The sequence below is a fragment of the Camarhynchus parvulus genome, chromosome 3 (assembly GCF_901933205.1).
Source record: "Camarhynchus parvulus chromosome 3, STF_HiC, whole genome shotgun sequence".
In the NCBI taxonomy this organism is placed as follows: domain Eukaryota; kingdom Metazoa; phylum Chordata; class Aves; order Passeriformes; family Thraupidae; genus Camarhynchus; species Camarhynchus parvulus.
The window spans coordinates 22,950,258-22,974,336 of NC_044573.1; the positions used below are offsets into that span (position 1 = coordinate 22,950,258).

Consider the following 24,079-nt stretch of genomic DNA (forward strand, 5'->3'; position numbering starts at 1 on the left):
CCATTCATGGGATTGGATTTGTTCTAGGACCTGAGGGCACTTAGTGGGTAATGCAGAGGGATGAGGAAGTCTGGTGTGTACTCAAGGGGATTTGATTTTAGGTTAGAACAACCAATGAGGAGATTAATTGCTGTATAATACTGTATTTCATCATTACTCTGGTTGCTTTATGCCATGTCAATGGTATTGCTGTAAGATTAATGAAGAATGAGTGCTGGTGAAACTGAGCAAAGTGCAGCGATGATAGAACCAGGCAAGCACAGCAGTGATGGAACCAGACTTCAGCTGGTAATAATCCCAACAGCATTTACCATCTCTGTCACTTTGGGCTCCGTCTGTCATATCATTCCTTCAAAGTCCTGGACTAAATGAACTCAATGGACATCTTAGAGGGGTGGCCCATAAGATTATGGGCCTGTATGGCTGCATATATGGCAAAAGACAGGAAAGGTGGTTGTGATTATGTGGGATGCATTGGAAAGTGTGGGATATGGGCATGATGAGGTTGGTATAGAATAAAGGGTGGATATTGTCTTGGTTTTGACTGGGGTAGAGTTACTTTTCTTTCTAGTAGCTGTGTTTTGGGTTTAGGATGAGAATAAAGTTGATAACACACTGATGTTTTAGTTGTTGCCAAGCAGTGTTTGCACCAAGTCAGGGACTTTTCAGCTTCTCACAGCACCCCACCAGTGAGGAGATTGGAGGTGTGAAAAAAGCTGGGAGGGGAAGTAGTCAGCAGATCAGACCCCAACTGACCAAAGGGATGTCCCACACCATATGGCATCATGTGGAACAATAAAACTTTATTATCTGGGGTAAACTCATAGGAGTTTGCAGTATGTTGGGTAGATTTTTCATGTACCATGTTTGGCTAGTAAAGCCAAGTGTATGTTCAGTAGTGGGTGTAATAGTGAAGATTATGTATTGCTATTAAGATTTTCTCACACCAGTATTTACATGCATTTTATTTTCCTTCTGATCATTTATGCAAATTTTGAAGAATTCAGTGAATTTAACAAATTTATATTAATTTGTGTCAATTGTTTTAATACCTCCAGAGTATTAATTGAAGAAAGTTCTGTGGTATCACTTCAGCTAATCATGAGCCCTTATTATGATAAAATCACGGAGAATATTTGGTTATGTAAAGGAAAGACATTTTATGATGTTTAGATAATGCTGTCAGTATTTCCACAGACACGTGGGTTGGGATATACAAAAGTAGGTTTGCAGTATGAAAACAAGGATAATTTTGACTTTGTATAAATTTTTGCTTTTGGTTAGCTAGGAGACTTTGGAACCTTGTTCTTGAGACATGGGTATGCTTTCAGCAGTTAGAGGAAATAACAGCTTTCTGTAAGTAGTACTATTAGTACAGTTAAAGCAGAATGCTAAATGCTTATTAATTTATTCTTAGTAGTACACATTTATATTTAAATTTCATGACATCATGCTATGTCATGCCATTTGCTTAGCATTGAATTGCAGTATCAGTGCTCAAGCTGGTGGCTCTATGCAAGAGTAAGCAGCTGGATCGCTGAATCATGGGAGAAATTGCTTTTCTTAATGTGCATAATCACCTCCTGAATGCTGATTTTTGTTAACATTGAGGTAGTTCTCTGTAACTGTGCTTTGTTTTTCTGTCTTCCCTGAGAGGTGGTACTGAATAATCCTCACACTGACATGTGCTCCATTTCTGCTTTACCATCGCTGTAAGCTAAAGCGCAGAGACCAACAAAATCCATATAAGGCTCTGCAGTATAGAGGACACAGTACCCTCTGCTAGTCTACAACATAAGCTATTTTCAGAACCAGTATAGAAAAGTTTCAGGAAAGAGGTTACAGAATCACGGGACAGCCGAGGTGGGAATGAATATCTGGAGATCCCGTTATCCCCTGTCCTGCTCAGAGCCGACTCAGTCAGAGCAGGCTGCTCAGGGTCAGAGCAGGCAGGTCAAGGCTGTGGTCCAGCTGTGTCCTGGGTATCTCCAAGGATGGAGACTTTGCTGAAAAAAATGTGCCAGTATTTGGCTACCCTCAGAGTTTTAAAAGAGGAAAGTTTTTTCTTTTGTCTGCATAGACTTTTTGGTTTATTGTGTTTTGATTTGTGCCCTTTGCCTCTTGTTCATTCCCTGGGTATCACTGAGAAACATTTGTCTCAGTATTCTTAACACTCTCCCACCAGGTATTTATATACAAGATAAGTATTCCCCTATGGTTTTCTGTTCCTCAGGCAGAACAGTCCTGGTGCTCTCAGTCTCTTGTATAGCAGGTGCTTCAGTCCCTTCACTGTTTTAATCATTATGGAGATCAGGATGAGGAATGATTCATGTGGATCTCTGATCAGGACAGTAAATTTCTATTTGTCAAGAAGTAAGAGAGCAGAATGAATTAAAGCCAAAACTGTGCTATAACATTTGAGTGATAAATATGACAGCACCATTTTTAAGGGAAGTTGAGAAAGAAACAAGCAAGAAGAAGAATGCAGTGATCAACTTGATGCGAGTAGAAAGTATGGTAAAGATGAGATTGGATAACTTAAAGGAAGCCAGGGTACCAAGAAGTTTTGGAAACACTAACATCAGTTGATAATTGAACTGGTGGATTAGATGGGATCCTCACAGTTATGGACAAGGGGATGATATTCTGAGATGAATAGGAGAGCCCAGAATATGCAAACAGAAGCTTTGAAGGAGCAGCAGTTGGAGGGGTGAGTGAGTGTGAGACTTTTTGGTGCAGCAGTCCCTGATGGAGTAGGCAGTGTGCGAGGAGTTGGTGGTTGTGACACTGTGAGGCTTAAAGTGCTCTGCATTTGATAGTTGCCCTCAGGTTGGGCAGTGCGCATAAATTCCCTCCCTACCCATTGTTAAAGGGGCTGTCAGAACTCTGTAGCTATCGCTAAGAGAAAGGTCTGTGAGAAAACTAACATTTTAATGCTCAGTCATGTTTTGGCTGTAGTTTTGATTCTAGGCTGTAGCAGCATCCTTGTGACATTGACCTAAGTTTATTTACCTTTTTGTCTGCTCAAATTAGTGGCTATAGCCACTAATTCATAGCAGTCTTTGTAGGCTCTGTAGTGTTTAGTTATTCCCTCTCTGGGATTAGCTGGGAATAAATTCCTATAGAAGCATTTTAATTGGAGTCTTAGATTGCATTCAGTGTTGATATTTTTACTACTTTAAGCTGTAGAAGCTCTTTTTAATCAGTTTGGTTAATCATTTGTCTTTCTCTGATTTCAAATTCTAAAAACCCCCTGGATGGTAAAACATTGCATGGGATTTTGTAAATCTTTGCATGTGACTGAATTTGATTTTGAGATAAATCAGCAGACATCTGTAGAAGGTGCAGGTCTACTTAAAAACTTTGTCAACAGTAGATAACTGTCAACTTCTTAAATTGTTTAATAAAAATACTGAGATATTCTAAATTGGTTTTGTTGTTGAAAACAAACTTTTGTGTGATACATGTCAAATACCCACCTTGTCCTTTGTTCTAGTTGTCATGGATGATGACGATGATGAATCCTGTCTCCTTGATCTTATTGGGTAAGTTTTCCACAAGAATTATTGCAGAAAAGTTGGGAATCATCATTTTGCAAAATCATCTTTTAGAAGGTGATTCTATCTTGTTATTGTCTAAAGATGAGGTGACGTGCAGTGAAAAAAGCAGACATGCTTCATGTCTTCCACGTGGAGATGTGTGGAGTGCAAAGCCTTTAATCCCAATGGATGCTAGCTGACAGTCCACTTGCTGAAATTCTCGTCAGGATAGGCTAAGGAATGGGTGTTCACAGAGAATGGATTCTCTTCTCAGGCAGTGCTAATACCACATTGGTGTTGATGCATGTTACTAGGGATGCTACTACAAACTTCATAGCAAATAACTTTTTTTTAATCAAATCCCCAAAGATGTCAATTTTTTTGAGTAATGAAACTAGATAAATTTTTAGTACTAGGCTTGTATTTTAAGGGAAGAATAAAACTATTTTTTTCTTAATTCGAAATACTTAAATATTTCATTTCTACCAGTCATACACATTTGCATCTAAGTGTTAGAAAAAAAGAATAGCTGTCTGTACTTTTTCCTATTCACAACAAAGAATTTACTAGCATTTTGGTCTAAGATACTTGATTTTAATAAAATCAGGGACTTTGAATGGACATGGGAGGTGGTGTTTTTTATTTTTTTTGTGGCCCCCTCCCCTTATTTCCATAAGAGATTTATATGGAGTTACATAATTCTATGTGGCAATCTCCAAAAATAATTAGGATAGCTGAAGCTTGAACAAGTTTTGTGTGGATTGTATACGTGAAAAGTTGCCTTCCTTTGGCTGTCATTTGTGTCAGTATTCAAGAACAGATAATATGCTAGAAATGCATGTAAAACACAAGAAGAGAATTGAGCTTTTCATGCCCAATGCTTTGTTCAAACTGTGCTAGAAATTAAGCTGACATCAGTCTCATAGCAGCTGCTAAAAGATCATTCCCAGTTCATACAAGAATTTTTTGCTGTCTTAAGTGTAGGAAATAATTAGGCTTTTTACCTTTCTCACATACCTGAAAACTTCCAGTGAATCCAGTGAGAGCTGTAACTTCAGAAAGACCAAAACAGCCCCAGAGTGGCGGCTGTAGTTTGAGGGTTGCTCTGGATGCTGTAGCAGAAGCAGTACCAGTGAAGGCTCAGTTACGTTCTGTGGAGTAACTGTTGTGCGAGGTTACTGATCGTGGCTGTGTGAAAACACTTCCTGCTTGGAACGTGAACATAAAGATGATCATGGGACAATTAAGTGCTCTGTCATGAGCATGAATCATGAGGATCCTGCTACAAGATCACAGGTGGTCCAGAAAATGAAGTGCTCTCTATACAGATGAGTGTTTGTGTGAAAAATTACAATGTTCTTGCTGCTGCTGGCAGCAATTATTGTCTTAAGCATCTAGAAGAATGGAAAACATTTTTTTTTATCTGATCTGTGATTTGGTAAGTGCCATTTAAAATTCCTTCCTTACTAAAGACAATATTTAAGGTTATGAAGTGTTCTTAATTTTAATTGCATTTTGCATGATTGGAAGACAGGGAGGGCGATTAGTATTAAATGGCCTGGTTATTTTACTGATAAAATTCATGAGCATAATAGAACCCTGTATGAGATCATGAGTTCTATGCTCCTTAATTTTGGAAATTTTGTGAAATCTACTATGAAAATGACGTTTGTTTTAAAATACATGTAGCCACTTCAATATTGTAAGCATAATAGTACAATAAAGTCCCTGCCAAGTACTGTCATGTCTTTTGTAAACCCATGAAGACAGGGCTTTTTTTTTTCAAGAAAAAAAAAAAAGGGAGTAGAGGTGTGTTTGTCATTTTAGAAGAATAGTTGTGAGCTTGAAGGATCTTTGACTTTATGCCTCTTTATTTTCTAGGACCATCAAGCAAGGAGGAGACATTTTTAGTTACTGCTTTTTTACATTACAATCTCCTGCTTCTAAAAAATGTTTCATTATTACTTGTTAATCAATAAACATGTTTTAAAAATCAAAGAAACCCCATGTCAGTTTATTCCTTATGCTAAGGAAAATGCTGTATAATTGTTGCATTATAATAATCCCATGTAACACAGCCTTTTATTCTTTTTACTTGGTCTATACATACAGCTAAATTAATGTATTTGTATTTGTTTGAATTTCTGACACTCATTCAATCCAACTACATGTTTAATATGAGTTTTGTTTAGTGCTAGTGCTAAGTTAATTAAATACACTGAAATTCATAATATTTAGTCAATTATTTCTGTGGTTGGTTTCACTTGGAAAAGGTGCCACTTTTTCTTCATGAGGGGACTGTTACTCTGGCAATCATAAATTTTTATTAACTTGTGTCAAAGGTGACTGAAAACCCGTCAAAGAATCAGGTTTGTAAATACCCTATTAGATGCTAGCTAAACAAGGCATTACAGTTTAGCTGTAGAAGAGGTGGTACCTGTTTTAATTCTCACATTAATTGGTGGTAGTATATTCCTTAGGTTTTGTACTGTATGCTGTCATAAAATACCATGCCTTTCAAGAGAATATGAGTATCACCCTCATAAAGGGAAATACAGTAGAGTGCAGCTAAACTTTTGTGATCAACATAGTTTGTTTGCTTGAAATGCTCTGTTAAAATGGCAGCAGATATGATCAGCATCTGGAAGTTGTGCTGATACAGAAACACAGAGCCCCAGATGACACAGACTTTCAGCTTTGCATTGGATTCAACGAAAGATGTGTTTTTACTAGAAACCTGATTTACATGAGTGCAGTATGTGGCTTAATTAAATTAGCCTCTTCAGTTAAAAAAGGACTTCCAAAAAGTGTTAATGTCTTTATTTTTTTTCCCCTTCAGGGACCCACAAGCGCTGAATTATTTTCTACATGGACCTAGTAGTAAATCTGTAAGTACATTGCTGTGTATTAGACTTAGATAAGCTTCATTGAGTGTATTAGTTCATTAGTTCTAATCATTATTTTTGTCTTTTACCAGAGCAATGAAGACTTGACTAATGCAGAATACTCTGTAGCCAACTCAAATTCAATTTTCGCCAACTCCAATGTAAGTGGTCAGGAGATAAATGACATTAGTATTGAGATTGCATGCTTCCATTTGGCTTTACTTGGCTTCATGAAACTGAATGAAGTAGATGTGGGTTTCAGCTTTTTCATGTGAAAGCTCTGAATACTAACATAGAACCTATCTTGTGCTGTTAGTATTTTAAGTATTTCAGTGGGGAATTAATTGAAAAATACTGCGCTGTTGGGATATGTTTTGTAAATATGTAAAGCAGCTTGCTGAGCAGTGAAAATGCTCTCTAGTGTAATTCTTCAGTAAAATGCATTTGTGGCTTTAGTGACTGTAGGAGTAGTAGTGCTCAAAGACAGACCTTGAAAGTTGGTCATTCATATGCTCTCTGTGTATGTTAGAATCCCTTTTGTTTCTTAGTTTATGCAGATTCTGAGCTGACAGGATTTTTTTTAATTAATGAATGAGTTGGTTTTTGTTTTTTTGCTTTTTTTTTTTTTTTTTTTTTAGACTCGGGAGGTAATTTTGGATGCATCCTTCCTGTAACTTCAGTGTTAGGGAAGTTGCTTTAAATTCATTAGGTGTTGCCAGAAGTCTTCAGTGTTCCTTCTTGCCAGGAGTGTTTTGCAGCCCTGGACCACGTTTCACACAATGAGGTTGTGGAATCCCAATCCTCGGTGTTAAATTCAAGGCTCTAGTGTAGGTGGTAGTCATGCTTTGAATCAAACATTGGACTGGATGACTTAAGAGATGCCTTCAGATCTACATTTCTTTGGTTTCATTTGTGTGTTTTTTAAAACAACTGAATTGTTAATCCCACAATTATAAGTTATTTGAATACATAGAATAGGATTTTCTTGGTAATTCCTCTTTCTGTTGTACTGTTACCTTATCTGTTTGCCTCATTTTCATAACAGATACATGGATGCACTTGCAGACTTAAATAATTGGCATGCAGAAATTCTGAAAACTATTAATCTGTGTGTGGAGAACTGATGACTTCCCTGTAGGCACAGTAGTGTAAGACAAGCTGGTTGAGATAATGGTGAGGGAGTAGGGTACCAAGAGTAACAGGGCATGCCCAGTTTTCAGCTGATGGGGAACAGTGGCTTTGACTTGGTACCAGGCTGTGGCCATTAGCAGACTGTCTGTATGCAGCACTGGCAGACGTGGGGTTTGAGGACTTACCCTAAGAAAAAAACAGGTTTGGGGAAAAAAGGGTGACATACGACATGCATTTGTCATAGCCTAGACTTCCTAGTTGTTCTTTGTAGGCATCATTCTGATGAGCATGACTAGGTAGGCAGGAGTCAGGTGTTTCAGGTGTATTTTCAGAAAGTGAGTTTCCTTGAGTAATTTTGAGGGGCAGTGGGAGATTCTGGACAAGGTGGGATTAGCAGTTGGAAGAAATAAAATACTTGGTGGAAGCTAAGAGCTTTCTGGTGTGTGAAATTTGGGGTAAGTAATCCAGAAGGCAGGTGATCAGAGGAGCAGGGATTCCTAGTACATGTTCTTTGGATGGCATACTACAGTTTAATTCTCAGCATGCTCTGTCCTCGTCCTTTTATGTCTCACAAGGACCACCAATGCCATCTTCTCTTCCCTCCTCCCTCCTGTGAGAGCCCTGTGCTGACGTAGGTGAAGAATGACTTGATTACAAATACAGATTCTTACAGTTCTTTGGGAAGGAACAAGTGTTACCATAAACAGATGGTTTCATAGTCCCTGCTTATAAAATGGGATACCTGAAAAGTTAAACGCTTCTGAGGCTTTTGCCATTAAAGTTTTGCAGATACTGAAAGTTCTGTCTTTGTATATATTCAGAATTGCCACCACGAAGTTGGATTGACTGTCTTGCTGCCTGTCTCAGCCTTTCAGTGGCAGAGTTTACAAATTCAGTGTTGAGGTTTCAGTGCCTCGGCTGGTAAGCATGCTCAGCCAACACCTAACACAAGCAAGATGAAGTTCCTACTGACTGAAGGAATAAAAAGCACTCTTCCCACTCCCTTAAACTGCCCCCCTTGCTCCATCCCAATCGTCCCTGAGTTGAGTCTGTACCACCTCTGCTGATTCCTGGTTGGTTTCTTGTGGCAGTTGTCATGAGAGGCTTCCCCAGCCGTTGCCCTGTTACCTGGCTTGTACTGGGTGGCTGCTTCCATTCTCCTGTATAGTAGGACAGCATAAGAGCAGAATATCCATGGAGCCAGTGAGAATAAGACTCTTCTTGTTGGGAAGCAGATTCATGAAGCTGCAGATGCTTTGGTTTCTTATTGAAATTAGCGTGGCATTCTGCATGGCTCTTTTGAATCTGGACAGTAATGATTCAGATGTTAACTTGGAAGGTTACAGTTTCTGCATATGAAGTTATTTTTTAATGTTAAATAGTCCTGGGAGCAGGGAATGGAACTTGGGATTCTCTTTTCCAGTGGGAGAGTTTTAAGCTATTAATCTTGATTGCATGTAATGTTATATATTAGTGTTATTATTGGTAGTAGTAATAGTTGTATTGTTTGTACTAACTGGAATAGCATTACTGGAACTGTTCAGGTTACACAGTTGTAAAAGATTTCAGTTTGGTCATTTACTTGGGGACAACTGAGAGATGCAATAGGGAATCCCCCTGAGCCTGACAGTGAGTCCTAATTGTGGCCTAATTAGTGATTCCTTTTTACTTTGCCCAGTGGTAGCTAGGTACAGTTGAGAGCCTGATTTGTTGCTTTAGGTGTTCCTGAGGTTCAGACACTGAGACATTTAAACAGTGGTTTAATTCCTCTATTAACATAAATGTTAAAAGCTTGCTGTAGTTTAATAGTTGTAACTTGAAAATATTTTATTTAATCTTAAGAGAAATCTTTTAATATTTTAAAACATGACTGAAGTTTCAGAAAATACAGGTTTTTTTCAGAAACAGATTGGGGTAAAATTCTGAATAAATATGCTTGGGGAACTGAAGTTAGGGTGGGGACATCATTGCATGTGATAATTATGGCTTGCAGCATCTTCACACTGTTTACATGAGGTGAAAACAAGCGTCTATGACCTTCAAGGAGTAAAGGCTCAGAGTATGAGTGTGACTGATAATTGCACACCCACAGTTTCCATTTATCCTGACCTAAAAAGAAACTGGTTGTTGCCTCTGAATAGCTGAGATGTGATCATGCAATTTAGAAAGTTGTACTTTGCCTAACTTAAAACTATCATGAGTATTATTATGCATCTACATTTGTCATTCTATCTTCAGAAACATGATGCTTGTGTTATCTAGAGTTTCTGGACAGAACTTTGTTTTAGGAAAATCTTGACAGTAGGCCAGAGTAAATAGGTTTTGATTTTCCTTATCACGGTGTTAATGGATGTGGATTTGACGGATTTTTTCTTTAAAGGTGCCGCTTAATATTTGTGGTAGTTCCAATGTTTATAGTTCCCAGTAATCTTTTAATAAGCATAAACTACAGTCTGTAACACTTTTTCTTTTACTCCCTTGTTTCTAAAATTTTTTTAAACAAGGAGTTACCATAATGCCTTAACTTTATGAAATGGTCACTAGTTTACACTAAGTGATTATAGAAATGCTGGTAGGATTTTGGAGGCAAATCTTGTTTGATAGAAGTCAGTGGAAGAAATGATTTCTTCTGCCTTTTCTTTTCTACTCCTGCGACTGAAGCCTTGCCCCAAACTGAATTAGAGTGGAGGTGTTTTTCCTCCTCGTTTCTTTTATCCTTTTGTCAGTGGAGTGCTCAGCTTGAGGAATGGAAAATGGCACTTAGAGAGTGTTTCATATCCTCTTGAAACAGTGCAGCTGTAGAGCTAAGTGCTGTGTATTGAGAGATTTGAGAAGGGAAAGGAGAGAAGCCTCTCCAGCAGTCAGAGGGTGTGAGTGGGCTATCCATGACCTGTTTGTGCTGGCTCACTGTATGGGGTCAACATCACCCTGCACATGCTATGGGAAGAGTATAATTTTGTGTAGAAAGTTTGCTTGCATGGAAAAATAACTAATGAGGAAACAAAGCAGATACTGGAGTTTCTGAAAGTGATTTACTTCTTGTTTTGCATTTCAGAACACTGATCCTAAGTCGTCTGTAAAAGGTGTAAGTGGTCAGCTTGGAGAGGGGCCTAGTGATGGACTGCAGCTGTCCAGTAGCCTTCAGTTTCTTGAAGATGAACTTGTGTCTTCTCCTTTACCTGATCTTACTGAGGATCAGCCTTTTGATATTCTTCAGAAGTCCTTGCAGGAGGCCAATATTACTGAACAGACTTTGGCGGAAGAGGCATATTTGGATGCCAGTGTAGGTTCTAGCCAACAGTTTGCACAAGCTCAGCTTCATCCTTCTTCATCAGCATCCTTTACTCAGGCTTCTAATGTTTCTAATTACTCAGGTCAGACGTTGCAACCTATAGGAGTTACTCAAGTGGTACAGCAACCTGTTGGAGCATCTTTTGCAAGCAATACAGTTGGTGTGCAACATGGCTTTATGCAACACGTCGGAATTAGTGTTCCCGGCCAGCATTTGTCTAATAGCAGCCAGATTAGTGGTTCTGGGCAGATACAGCTGATTGGTTCATTTAGTAATCAACCTTCCATGATGACCATCAATAACCTCGATGGATCTCAGATAATACTGAAAGGCAATGGTCAGCAAACACCTGCGAACATGAGCAGTGGCCTCTTGGTTCATAGACAAACTCCAAATGGGAACTCGCTGTTCAGTAACTCAAATTCAAGTCCCGTAGCACAACCTGTAACTGTTCCATTTAACAGCACAAATTTTCAGACTTCATTGCCTGTCCATAATATCATCATTCAAAGGGGTTTGGCGCCAAACTCTAACAAAGTTCCTATTAATATCCAACCAAAGCCTATTCAGATGGGTCAGCAGACTGCTTACAATGTGAATAACTTGGGAATACAGCAACATCATGTACAGCAAGGGATTCCATTTGCTTCTGCAAACTCACCTCAAAGTTCAGTAGTTGGTCCTCATATGTCTGTTAATATTGTTAATCAACAACAAAATACAAGAAAATCAGTTACACCTCAGACAGCTAGCAATGCTGGAGGTAGTATTGTTATCCATTCTCCTATGGGACAGCCTCACGCACCTCAAAACCAGTTTCTCATACCTACAAGTTTGTCTGTTAATTCTAATTCAGTTCATCATGTCCAGGCCATAAATGGACAACTTCTTCAGACTCAGCCTTCCCAGCTGGTTCCTGGCCAAGTGTCTGCTGAGCACGTAATGCTCAACAGGAACTCTACAAACATGCTAAGAGCCAACCAGTCGTATTCAGGACAGATGCTGAATAATCAGAACACAGCTGTTCAGCTTGTTTCAGGCCAGACATTCACAGCTCCTGGAAACCAAGTTATAGTAAATCATGGAACATCGCAAATTGTTGGTGGACAAGTGCCACTGCAGCAGGCTTCGCCAACGGTGTTGCATTTGTCACCCAGCCAAGCTAACGTTTCCCAAGGCAGATCGAGTTTTACCACCATGTCACCTGGGCAGTCCACAGCCTCAAGTATGTCAGCTTCTAGTCGATTTGCTGCTGCAAGTTCTTCTGGTTCAGTGCACCCCAGCCTGGGAGCATCGGTTCAGTCTGTCGCGTCGGGAGGGAACTTCACAGGAGATCAGCTGGGCCAGAGCAGAGCTCAAGTTGCTGTCAGTGCATCGCATCGTCTTCCAGCATCCTCCTCCAAGTCTGTCAGCACCTTTAGTCACACGTCTGTGGGAGTAACACAACAACAGTTTGCCTTTGGTCAGGTATGAAAGCTGCTTGAGAATGTAGCCAAAGAAAGGCTTCTGAGCTGTGCTACAATTGGCTAATATGCAGAATGTTAATTTTGCTGGTTTGTATTGTTACAAATGTGGAACGGCTAAAAATTACTGTAACCCAGAGTTGTCATTTCACATGGTATTTTCTGAATCTGTCACTCAGTGAACAACTCTGCCACTTTGATTAATCCCAAAGATTTTGTTGGTGATTTATAGTATTATTTTCAGAAGTGCTTAGCATTGATTTATGTCTGCTCCTGTTTAAAGGAATGGGCATTGTAAGTTTATACAATTGCAAGCTCTCCTGTAAACCTTACCATAGGCTAGATGTGGAGGCTCAGGTTCATTCTTAGCACTTAAAAAGTCTTTTGACCTCACTAAAATTTACCTATGCATTTTCAAGGTTTGACTTAATGAAATTAGAGATGAAAAGGCTTCTTGGGCTTTCTTTTGTTATTTATCATATTGGTGCTTTTGTTATGTGTTTCTGGAGAAGTTCGAAGCTTTCATATTTGATGCAAAGACAAGAAATGCTTCTTAGAATCCTTAAAAAGAAATAACTTTTAAAGCAGTTTGTAAAAGCATAACATTGAAAATAATCCTCTAAGAAGTCAAGGTAGTACTTAAAAAAATAATTTGGACTTCACTTTTAAGGTTTGATGTTGTTTATTTTGTCCAGTAGATACACTTGCAGTATATATTCAACTCAACTTTTTCTGTTTTCATAAGCAAACTTGTAAGCAGTCAAAAGTTTAAAAGAAAAAAATTCATAAAGTTATAGAGTGAATTGCTAATTTTAACTCAGTGACTTTTCACACAATTAACAACAAGCTATTAAATTTGTCATTTTTTAAACTTTTTTTATTGGTCATTTTGAAATACTGGTCAGTCTCTCAGAATGCATTTGCACTAATTAGATCTTTCTCTTTTCTCCTTTATTTCTTTTACTTAGATCTTTCTTTTTCCAAAGGCCTAATGGATTTTTTTTAACCAAACCCAAAATCTGCAGTGAAATAATAATGTCTTAGAAAATGATGTGCATTTAAAAAATTGGTATGAACATGCTGTAGAAACACATTTGTAATCTTTGCCAAGACTTCTGGTGTAGGTTGTAACATTTTGTTTGCAGATGAGTAATTTGAGACCTGTCTGACTTTCTCTTCATGTGTCTACGTCTTCTATTTGCAGGTCATGTGCTGGGTCAGTGAGTTTCAGCAGTTATAAAAGCAGATTATTTCTTATTGCTGTAAAAGATCATTTTGTTCTTGTGCTGGAATTTCAGAGTTGTAAATGGCAACTTAGAACAAATGGCATTATTTGCCAGAATCTTTGTAGTTTGTTTGTACTTGCATTTTAAACATTGTACTTTATACTAAACCATGTATCGTCCCGTTGCTAAGCAGTGGAGGGTTTGTTCCACCGTGGGTTTTTTTTTGTTGGGAAAGCAACTTGATCATCTTGCAGTTTTGGAACTCTGAGAAGCTGTGTTTTCTGAGGGCCACTTGTAGTGGAAAATGAGTGGTCTTGTAGAATGCAACTGGTATGTATTTGTGCTGTTAGTGTAATTTCTGTTCCCCTCTGATTTACTTTATTAAATTCTTGAACTTGGAGGGATTGAGGTGTGTGAAATTTCACCACTGATGAGTTTGAAGTTAAAAAAGTAATATGGAGATGAATTTTAGATGCCTTTTCCTTGTTTTTCTTAAAGCTTTCAGTAAATATTTCACTGTGATTTTAAAAAAAATTTGTTCTTTATTTTATGCATGTGCCACAGAAAAAGGCTGTGAACCAGACATCACCAGTTTCTGCATCGAAGACACAGGACAATTTGAGACAGCCTCAGCTAACAAATCTTCTGAGCAACACACTATCAGGTCAACTAAGGTCTTTTTAACATAATTTTCTTAATTTTCTGCAGCAACAGAGACTCGTTCTACTTCAGTGTGTCAGACTTACATAGATGCCTCATGCTCATAGGGTTCTAAAGGTTGTTGGAATTTTATTTTTAGAAGAATTGAAGCAATATTTCTTCAGTATTGAATGTGTGCTTTCATTTTTCTCAACCGTGGCACTTCATTTTCTAGAAAGAAAAGCTGAATCTTCGCAATTAGCAATTATTTTTCTCCTCTATAAAATCCAAAATTATACTTTCTTTCATTTTTCTTTTTTTTCAGCTTAGGAAAATAGAAATACTTAATTTTAAAAATACTGACATCTGCTAAAATTCCATGAACGTTCTAGAATGTTGAATGTGGTGGCTGCTTCAGTTACAGAGGGAAGAGAAATAGGTATTACAAGGTTACGTGCAGGCTGTCATCACTCACTTTGTTCTTGAAAGAGTCCCTTTCAGTTAGAATAGTTCATGCATTGTTCATGGCAAAACAGCAGCTTTTCAAGCAGCACAGCGCTACTGAAAGAACAAAACCAGTACATTCAAGGCAAGCAGAAAAATGCAGTAACCTTCCTGTTCTCTTTGTACATGAGTAACCTTTTGAATAAGTCCTATACTCTGCCTTGCTTTTTTTTCCCCCTGTGTGCTGTTATGTATAAGCTGTGCAGGCAATACTATACAATCTGCACTGTATGCTGGGTGTCTTAGGGGGAAAAAAAAACCCTAATATATTCTTACTTGTTTAGGTTGTAAGGTAGCATGACTGATAAGATGCTGTTTGGATTATGAAGCAAGGCAATAGGAGGAAGTCTGCCTATCTAAAAAAATCTAGGGGAAGAAATATGCTTGCTGTCCTGGAAGAGTGCTTCCAGGAGCTCTAGAAAAAATTGGGTAATTCACTTAAGGGAGGATTGGTATTGAAAAGTTTGATAGAATTTACTGTATGATTTTAGGCAAATTGTTGGGACACTAAACTTACAGCATTTGAATTTCTTCTTATGTTGCAGTGCTATGGTGTGATGTGATTTATATCTGAGGATTTTTATTGTTTTCAGGCAAAATATCAGTTCTGTGTAATTTTTATGAGCTGGTTTCTTCACAGGATAGTTGCACTAATGCTTTTAAGCATAAGATGTAGCTTTCCTAAAAACTCAAGTGAAATTACCAGGATAGGGATGCAAAATTATTCCCCTCTTGCTTAGGATGACAAGAATCTTCTAAACTTTTTTTATAGGACAGGACTCTGGAGGAAAAATCATACAACAATCTCTAGGAACAGCACAGCCACAAGAAAAAGTGATAGGATCATCATCAGTTCAGCAGAGTATACAGGTAGAGAACACCTCTATTTATGTGTTTTCCTGTCTATCCTGTTTTTTTCTGGGATAGAGCTAATTTTCTTCTTAGTAGGTGGTACAGTGCTGTGTTTTGGATTTGGGCTGTGGATAACGTTGATAACACACCAGTGTTTTCGTTACTGGGCAGTGCTTACTCTGCAAGTCCCAGCCTTTCCAGTGCCCCATGCTGTGCCAGGGCACACAGGACAGCTGTGTCCTGACACACACAGGACAGCTGGCCCAAACTACCAGAGGAGTATCCCATTCAGTGAAACATCCCATAGTGTTCTGGGTGGAAATGTAGGAATTAATTGCCTGTGAGGCACTGATCGCTGCTCAGGAATGGGGTGGGCATTGTTCAGAGGGTGCTGAGCAATTGCTTTGGGCATCACTTATTTCTCCTGGGTTTAATTCCCCCTCTTTCTCTTCTTCATTACAACTTTATAATAACTATCATTACTATATTGTTTTATTTTATTTCTGTTTATAAACTGTTCTTTTCAACCCATGAGGTTTACTTTTTTCCTAATTCTCTTCTCCACTGGGGTGAGGAGAGGTAATGAGTAAACCAATAAGGAATCATTGTAGGTTTTTTTGTAGAGTATATGAGCTCCCTCAAACTTGACAAATTCTACCTTGACATAATAAATGTTGATTATTTTGCAAATTGATACACTGAATGCTGCTTTGAGATTCAGTTCATTAAGTGGAGTCTGACTGTACTGTTCCCTGAAGATAATTTTGTATGACATAGCAATTCTTCATTGAGTTGGCCAATAGTTCAACCAACTCTTCTCATTATTTCTTACAAACTGTTCTCTAGCTGACTGGGAGACAGTGGTTTGTGAGAAGCAGCAGAACAGTTCCACTGGTCTTTGTCTGTTTTATTCTTTGCTGCAGTCTTCTTTTACCATCAAAAGTTCTCCCACATAATGCAAGTATGTACAAAAACACTGTCCAGGATGAGTGTTTTTTTGAAGAGCATCTGACTTAAAATTTTTGTTTGTAAATGTATTTGTCAATGAAGTAGGACAGAGATGTTTTTCTGTGTCTTACTGATGTACAGGTAGAGCAGAAGGTACAGTAGTGCTCAGTTAGGAGGTCAGCCTGGTTGTGTAATAGTTGGTCAGATGTTCATTCTGCTTGGTGGTGACTGCTTTTTGTGATCTGAAGTTGGAGGCTTTTTGAGGCAAATACTCTTCCAGTGTGCCTGCCATGAATCTTTACCCCTTCAGAGAGCCTCAGGTCCTAGGAGAGTGTTCCCAGGAAAATCTTGATTTCATTAAATGTCTAAGCAAAGGAGAAAATGACTCGGATCTCTACCTGATGGGCATATCTGTAGCATTGACACTGAAATAGAATTCCTAAAATGACTTTTACAATCCCCCCCCATCCACTGTGGCTTTTGAGAATTTAGGTGCACAACCTTAGCCTGCTTTCCTCATAGATACTCTAATCCATCAATGTCAGGCAAGATGAGGTCTTCTGAGAAATGCAGGGAGGGTTTGTATGAGCAGATTTATTTGTAAAAGTCTTTAGTTGTACCGCTCCTTCTTTGCACCTGCTAACTTTGATCTTCTCTTTCTTAGTGAAATATGTATAATGAGCAACAGTGGAATTTGTGTGCAAACAACTTTTCAGACCTTTGGTTTATGTCACTTCCCTGTTTTGTGGATACACAGTGCCCTGTGAAAACAGGAGATAGTTGAAAGTGTTTATACTTATGTGATAGTTACAGTTAGTGTTGGTGATGTACCTCATTGACAGAAACAACTCCTGAAACTTAGGCTTTGCAAATGAGGGGCTATATTGTAATTTGTCTTTTATTTTGAACTTAGGTTGATGGTCATTTAGTTGGACAGAAAAGGCCTGCTGCTAAGCAGTTAACTAAAGGAGCTTTGTAAGTCATTATTTCATTTTAATTTTGTTTCAGAAACCTTAATTTTTACTTTTGTCAATGTAAAAACTCTGTACAGTACATTAAGTATTTACCATTAATTTTTTTGTAGTATTCTGCAGCAATTACAGAAGGATCAGGTACATGCTGTGACACCAGATAAAAGTCGGTTCAGATCATTAAATGATGCAGTTCAGAGACTCCTTTCTTACCATGTGTGCCAGGGATCACTGCCAACAGAAGAAGATTTAAGAAAAGGTAATCTTCTTTTTCAAATTTGGCAGTAAGTTTGTAATCAGTTTGTATTGAGAGAATTCTTTATGTAAATTAGAGCAATAAGAAAAGGATCATTTTAAAATTTGTGCAGGTTATTGAAGAACAGTGTTTGAAAGTGTACTTTGTCTTTCTAGTGGACAGTGAATTTGAATCTGTAGCTACACAACTTCTGAAGAGGACACAGGCTATGCTGAACAAATACAGATGTTTGCTTATAGAAGATGCAATGGTAAGGTGTAGAACCCAGGTACACTTTGTTTAAGGGGTGGGATTAAATTTGTTGAAACAAAACCTACAGAACAGGTGCATGAACTTCTGTTCTCTGCTTCTGCTTTGCTCTGACACCGAACAGGCTGTGATAGTCAGGAGGGTGATTTCTGTGTATTTCTGTGGCTGATGTAGCCTGAAATAGTGTTGATGTTGTCTATTCAGAGGCCTCCAGCCATATTATAATTAGAGCCAAATCATATTACAATTTAGGAAATCATTGTCCTTAAAAGCTAGGTGGAACTTCATCAGAAGTGCTTTTGATTTAAGTGTTTTCACAATCCCAGGTATGAGGTAAAATAAAACTGACAAAGTTAAAGAATGTGTTTTACAAGGATTGGGAAATGCCATTGTGACCTCAGATATGCTAGTTTTCAAATTCAAAGCTGGAAAAGCTTTGAATTGGAGTGTAATAGGCATTTAGATATTTAGAGACAGGAATACGTAATATAACTGTTAGAATTAATATGGTTCTACAACTAGCAGTTGCATTGTAATAGATCCTAGCCATTAAATACTTGCAAGTATTTGCAGATGCAAAGAGAGGATGGAGGTTGAGATTTGTTGTTTTAGCATCTGGTATGTTGTATGGCAAATCCCATTTAATAATTTTGAAAGGTTTATTTCACATGGCATTCATATTTGAAACTAGTTGTCTATGTTTATGGCCTAGTGCAGTGACCATTTTCTGTGATGGATGATTTAAACTGGCTTGAAGGCATTGTCAGTAAAATGCAGCTCTGACCAGCTAGTTACAAGGATAGGAGAGAAGTGCAGGGAAGATGATAGGATGGTCCCAGTTCAAGATTTTTGCTGGTTGATCCCCTAAAAGAGAATAATACTGTATGAAGTAAAAAAATTGTGATTTACGTTAGTAAGCATACTCAGTCCTGAAAAAGTACAACTCATCCAACTGGAATAGCAATTCTCTGTTTTAAAGTCTTTCTCAAATAAAATTTGCAGTACAATGTGAGTAATATTTCATGACTGAGTTTCAGTAGTGGTTGGGTCAGAGACAGGGCTGTTGAATTGTGAATGTTCTTTGCAAATACATAATAAAAGAAGTTTCTTTTAGCTGAAATTTAACTAAGCTGTCAATGTTTTGATTTGATACCAACATATGAGTCACTCCAGAGATGGGTTGTTTTTTTCCTTTTCCTCCAGCGGATAAATCCCTCTGCAGAAATGGTTATGATTGATAGGATGTTTAACCAGGAGGAAAGAGCATCTCTGACCCGGGAAAAGCGTCTTGCACTTGTGGATCCTGGTAAGGAACGCTTAACTTCGAAATTAAGTGTGGAGTGTTTAAAAATAGTTGTGGCCACAGTGAGGCACTGATTGCTATGGATTCCAGTTAGTGAAATACTGAATTAGCATTTGCAAGATAACTTTTTATAACTCCAGAATTCAGCAATCCAGAGACACTGTAGGGTTGAAGCAGTTATTTGTGGGGAAAAAAAATGTTACCTGTTTGGCAGAGAAATGTTCAAGTTTCTTTTGACAAGAGTCATGACTCCTGCAGTGCCTCCATCCTAGCAGGAAAGAATCTCTGAGTTTACATACAGCCAGAAAGACCAGCACTGTTTGAAGCATGAATACTCTTGTTCATCTTAATGAAGTGTTGCTGTTGGAGTGTCATGGCCATTTAAATGGCAGTTTTTTAAACTGGGATGTTGTTAAACATAGCACCTGGAAGCACGTTAATTGTGTAAGATTACAGCTACGATTTGTTTAAAGGTTCTGCACGATCTGCATATTTCAAAAGATATTCACAGGTTGTGTTGTAGAAAGTATTAATCTTCAGAGACCATATTTGCATATTTAGAATGCTGGGAAGTGCCCTTAATCTGGTTTTACAGTGCACATGCGTGAGCAGTGTACTGATTAATTTAGTGCTAATCTCCTGTACTGTGCGCAGCAGAACACTTAAGCGTATGAACATCTCTTAAAGACCCAGAGCTGTAACCTGTAGATGTTATTTGAATTTCAGTACACAGAAACTGTGTTGGAGTGTCAGTTATTTGGATGTGTAGGTGATTTTAGTAAAATGTTGCTACTTAATTTTCAGATGGTTATCAGGCCGATTTTTGTTGTTCTGCCAAACAATTTGAGAAAACAGCTGAAGAAGCACAGTCCAGCAAAAGTGACCATCAGTCTAGCAAAACATTATCTTCTCGAAGTCAGCCTACCAAAACCCAAGCCAGAGACCGACCAAAATCCAGCTCAGCAGAGTCCACAAACCACAGTAAACTTCCTATAGTGCCTAACAACATTCTGACACAAGAAGGAAAAGCTTCTACTAAAAAATCCGAGAGCCTCACTAAAGCTTTAAAGTTTGAAAAAGCTAATTGTTCTTCTGAGAGCCAATACGTGGCCCTTTCTGAAGAAAGGATGAGTGGGAAAGATCTTGCCAAGTCCACTGAGAATTCTTCGAGTTCTGAAGACTTGTCAAAAATAGTGTCAAGAGGCAGTCATGGAACACACAATAAAATATCAAGGAATGCAGTTCAGTCTTTCTCAAAGGTAACGTGTAATAATTCACTTCAAGACAAAACTCTGAGGAGCTCTCCAAAGAATGAGGTTTTGCATCCTGATAACAGGAAAAGCTCTGGTGAACCCCAGGAAGACTTACTGCTCAGTAAGAGTTTAGAAACTACATTTAAAAACATCTTGGAACTTAAAAAAGCTGGGAGGCAGCCACAAAATGAGGCGGCAAGTAGTGGCTCGGTTGAATTAGAGTTCCCTAATTTTTCACCTATCGCTTCACAAGAGAACTGCCTGGAAAAATTTATTCCAGACCACAGTGAAAGTGTTGTAGAAACTGACTCTATTTTAGAAGCAGCTGTAAATAGTATCTTAGAGTGTTAATAGTTACAGTACCATGGACAAGTTATGTTTCTCTTAGCAGAAGCAAATGTGAATGACACCACAAGTACAGCCTGACATGCATTTAAGGTTAACCTTTCTAAACTAGATTCTGTTCTGTGTTTGAGAGCAATACTCATTGTGGTTACAGTGAGATATCCAAGTAAAGTTAATCCTTGTTAGAATGCAGTCTGTTAGGGCCTTACTGTTTCAAGTATTATTATGATAGTGCTTTTGATTATTGAGCAGTACTGCAACGTAACAGGGTTGCAGGTTGTTAGGCCCTATATAATACGGTAATATACTGACAATCACAGTCATTTGAAAGGATATATTTATTAAGAAAATGTTTTTAAAGAGTGATGGAAGCAACAATTCTCCCCTACCCTTCTCTTCCACAAATCATCAAATTTTTAGTTTTTCTGGAAAACCCACTGTACCTCTATTCAGAAGTGATTATTTGCTTTGTTAATGAATCTGTATTCTAGGATTCTTAAGTTGGAAGGAAATCATCAGTATGTTTACAAGGCTTCATAATTTAAACTTTAAGTGCTTTTCTATTGCTTTCTGAGCAGAAACTAGTACTTGATATATTTGTAGTGGGTAACTTTAGTCTGTGGGATGATATTATATGATCTTAGTCACAGTGGCATGATATGAAGTAATAAATGCTTGACTAAGGAAGGTAGAACGGAAGCCAGTAAATAGCAAAGTGTACAGGATGAGGCCATGATAGAGCCATGAATTTATATATATAATACATATATATGTTATCTCTTGAGGAAAAGATTTTGCATTTTATAATTGGATGTAGTCAGCCTTGAGTCTTTCTGAAGTGGTATAAATGTTTTTTTTCATTTGTTGGTTTTTTTTTTTAGACCAAGTGTCAAAAGCACTTTGATTTGAAAACTGTATTTGTAGCTTATATTTTAAGAGGATGTTAGCCTTACTCTGAGTAAACTTAAAGGCCAGTGTTTATTTTTGATTTTTTTTTGCTTTTTTGCTGTCAGAGAATGTTAAATCATCCACCGTAGCAGTCATTATTGTCAAGATATGTACAGACCAAAGTTGATCAGCAATCCCATTGTTTAAACATATCAAAAAATGTGTAATTATTAATTCATATTGTAAAGCCAAGTGAAACCATTGCATGGTTTGCATTTGGCTTGCTGTCATGTTGTTAAGATAGAGTCTTATTATTTTATTTATTTATTTTAATCTATGACTTTTTTTTGCTACCCATGCTGCTTTGTTCTAGTTTACTTTGGTCATGAGTGCTTTTGTGCACATAAGCGCGCTGACGTTGGTCACGTGTGTGTAGTACATATGTCTGCTCAGGAGGATACAGCTTTTGTGGTTTCTAAGGTATGCTCATGTTCTCCCCGAGAACTTCTCCACCATTTCTCAGAAACATTACCGGCCCTTTTCCAGACTTGCTGATTATGATTTTCACGATGTAAGAGGCTCATTGTGACAAGCTGTGGTTGTCTGTCAGATTGCCAGAAGAGAAACTAAAAGGTTTTGCTGGTGTGTAATTCAGTCCATCTGAATGGCATGGAAGGTAGCAGAATTAGATCCTTGGGATAGTAGAACATTACAGTGCAACTCAGTACTGAGCTGCAGACCACTGTCTGACCACTAAAGGAAACCAAATCTAGAAAGCAATGAGAGAGAGATGAACTTCCTTAAAATTCATTTCCCCTTCAACATGAATGGAAGTACTGGTTTTATATGTTACTAATTGCCATTTAAAAAAAATGTGCCAATTTTACAGTACATGTTTGTAAAAACCCAACATTCCCAAGTGTTGTATGTAATATTAATAAGTATTGCCAGTTTTAAATTTTTGGTTGGGTGTCCACAGAGTAGACTCTCAGGCAGTTAGTTGTTTTCTTATTGGCAAAACTGACAAGATAGTCTTCACCTATTGCCTTTTTAGATTTAATAATATTCTCCTGGCTGTGTATTCTGATGCATATTTTATCATTTTGGAAATTTAATTAATTTATCATTCTGAACTATTTAGGAAGGGGAGCAGTAAGTTACACAGCTGTATGTTAACTAGTTAAATTTTTCTTTTGAGGAGAAAAAAGTGAAGTTGCACATTCATCAGTCCCCTTGCTTGTTGTACCACCTTGAAATGGGTATGGGGTTTCCAGCCTCTCTACAGCAAATCCATAACTGAAGTATCAGGTTGTGTGTCTTCTATTGGGTCTCATTGGGAAGGGGGGACAATGGCATATAAAAAATGACAAATTGCAAAAAGTAATCGTGATTGATTTGGTCAGACACATTTCTCTGAACTGCCGATGAGAGGAACCCCTTGAACAATCCTAGTAAGATTGATCTTAGATTGTTAATGTTCTGTTGTTCACTCCTTTGAATTCAATTCTAAAGGAATTCTGGTACGTGGTGAAGCAGTAAATGAAATAATTGTATTTTTGTGGTGCTTAAAAAAAGTTTATTAATCATATGGGCTCAAGTCCAGCAAAGTATTGTGAATATGCGTGACTTTAAACATGTTTTCATTATTTTGCTGGATCAGCATTGTGATTTCAATGTTATTTAATACTGCCTAATATTAAAACAAATTTTAAACTGGCAATTAAGAAAACTATGTTCATTTTGAAGATTTTGGTATAATTTATCTGTTAGAGTAGGGAGGCCTTACAGACTGACTTCACTTAAAGAGGATGTGTCACTTATTGTCAGCGTGGTATGGACTTTATTTGCTTAAATACCTTCATTTGTAAAGTATGTCTCACTTGAAATTGCTTTGTATACATTTTGTAAAAATATTTATAAAATGTTTTGTAAAAAAAAAAGTATAACAAATTGCAGTTTATTTTGTTATGTTGGATAAATACTGTTAAAAGACACAAGTCAGTAAATATATTGTTAATCCATGGATAGGAAATGTTTAGTTGGAGATTACAAATTGAAACAACCATTGCAATACAGCCAAAGATTTGGGAAAAAATGTCTATCTGTGATTGTCTTGATTTAACCAAGTTGGATATTCACATTTCCAAAAGATGATTGGTATCAGTTTTAAGTCTTACTCCTCTGCTTTTCATGGTGCAGGTCTGTTGTAATATACTTAGTAGACCAACTTTCCACACTCCTTATGCATCATTCTGAGCATGCACTACTAGGATTTGGTTCATGTGGCATTATAACTACATTCAGTAATGTTAATCTCCAAATTACAAGAGAGCCA

The 24,079-nt window shown here is 37.7% G+C and overlaps 1 protein-coding gene across 8 annotated transcripts in view; it reads left to right on the plus strand.

Annotated features, from left to right (window-relative positions):
• The window catches only part of BICRAL (BRD4 interacting chromatin remodeling complex associated protein like), a 45,230-nt gene extending 21,391 nt beyond the window's left edge, over positions 1-23,839 (plus strand). For all 8 annotated transcript variants that reach the window (XM_030944906.1, XM_030944902.1, XM_030944907.1 and 5 more), the window contains 11 exons: positions 3,497-3,545; positions 6,379-6,427; positions 6,517-6,585; positions 10,611-12,314; positions 14,101-14,200; positions 15,452-15,549; positions 17,393-17,454; positions 17,564-17,709; positions 17,862-17,956; positions 19,159-19,261; positions 20,063-23,839. In XM_030944906.1, coding sequence (XP_030800766.1) covers positions 3,502-3,545; positions 6,379-6,427; positions 6,517-6,585; positions 10,611-12,314; positions 14,101-14,200; positions 15,452-15,549; positions 17,393-17,454; positions 17,564-17,709; positions 17,862-17,956; positions 19,159-19,261; positions 20,063-20,862 — 3,270 coding nt within the window. In that variant the 5' untranslated portion in view covers positions 3,497-3,501 and the 3' untranslated portion in view covers positions 20,863-23,839. The remainder of the gene's footprint in view (positions 1-3,496; positions 3,546-6,378; positions 6,428-6,516; positions 6,586-10,610; positions 12,315-14,100; positions 14,201-15,451; positions 15,550-17,392; positions 17,455-17,563; positions 17,710-17,861; positions 17,957-19,158; positions 19,262-20,062) is intronic.
• The last annotated feature ends 240 nt before the right edge of the window (positions 23,840-24,079 follow it).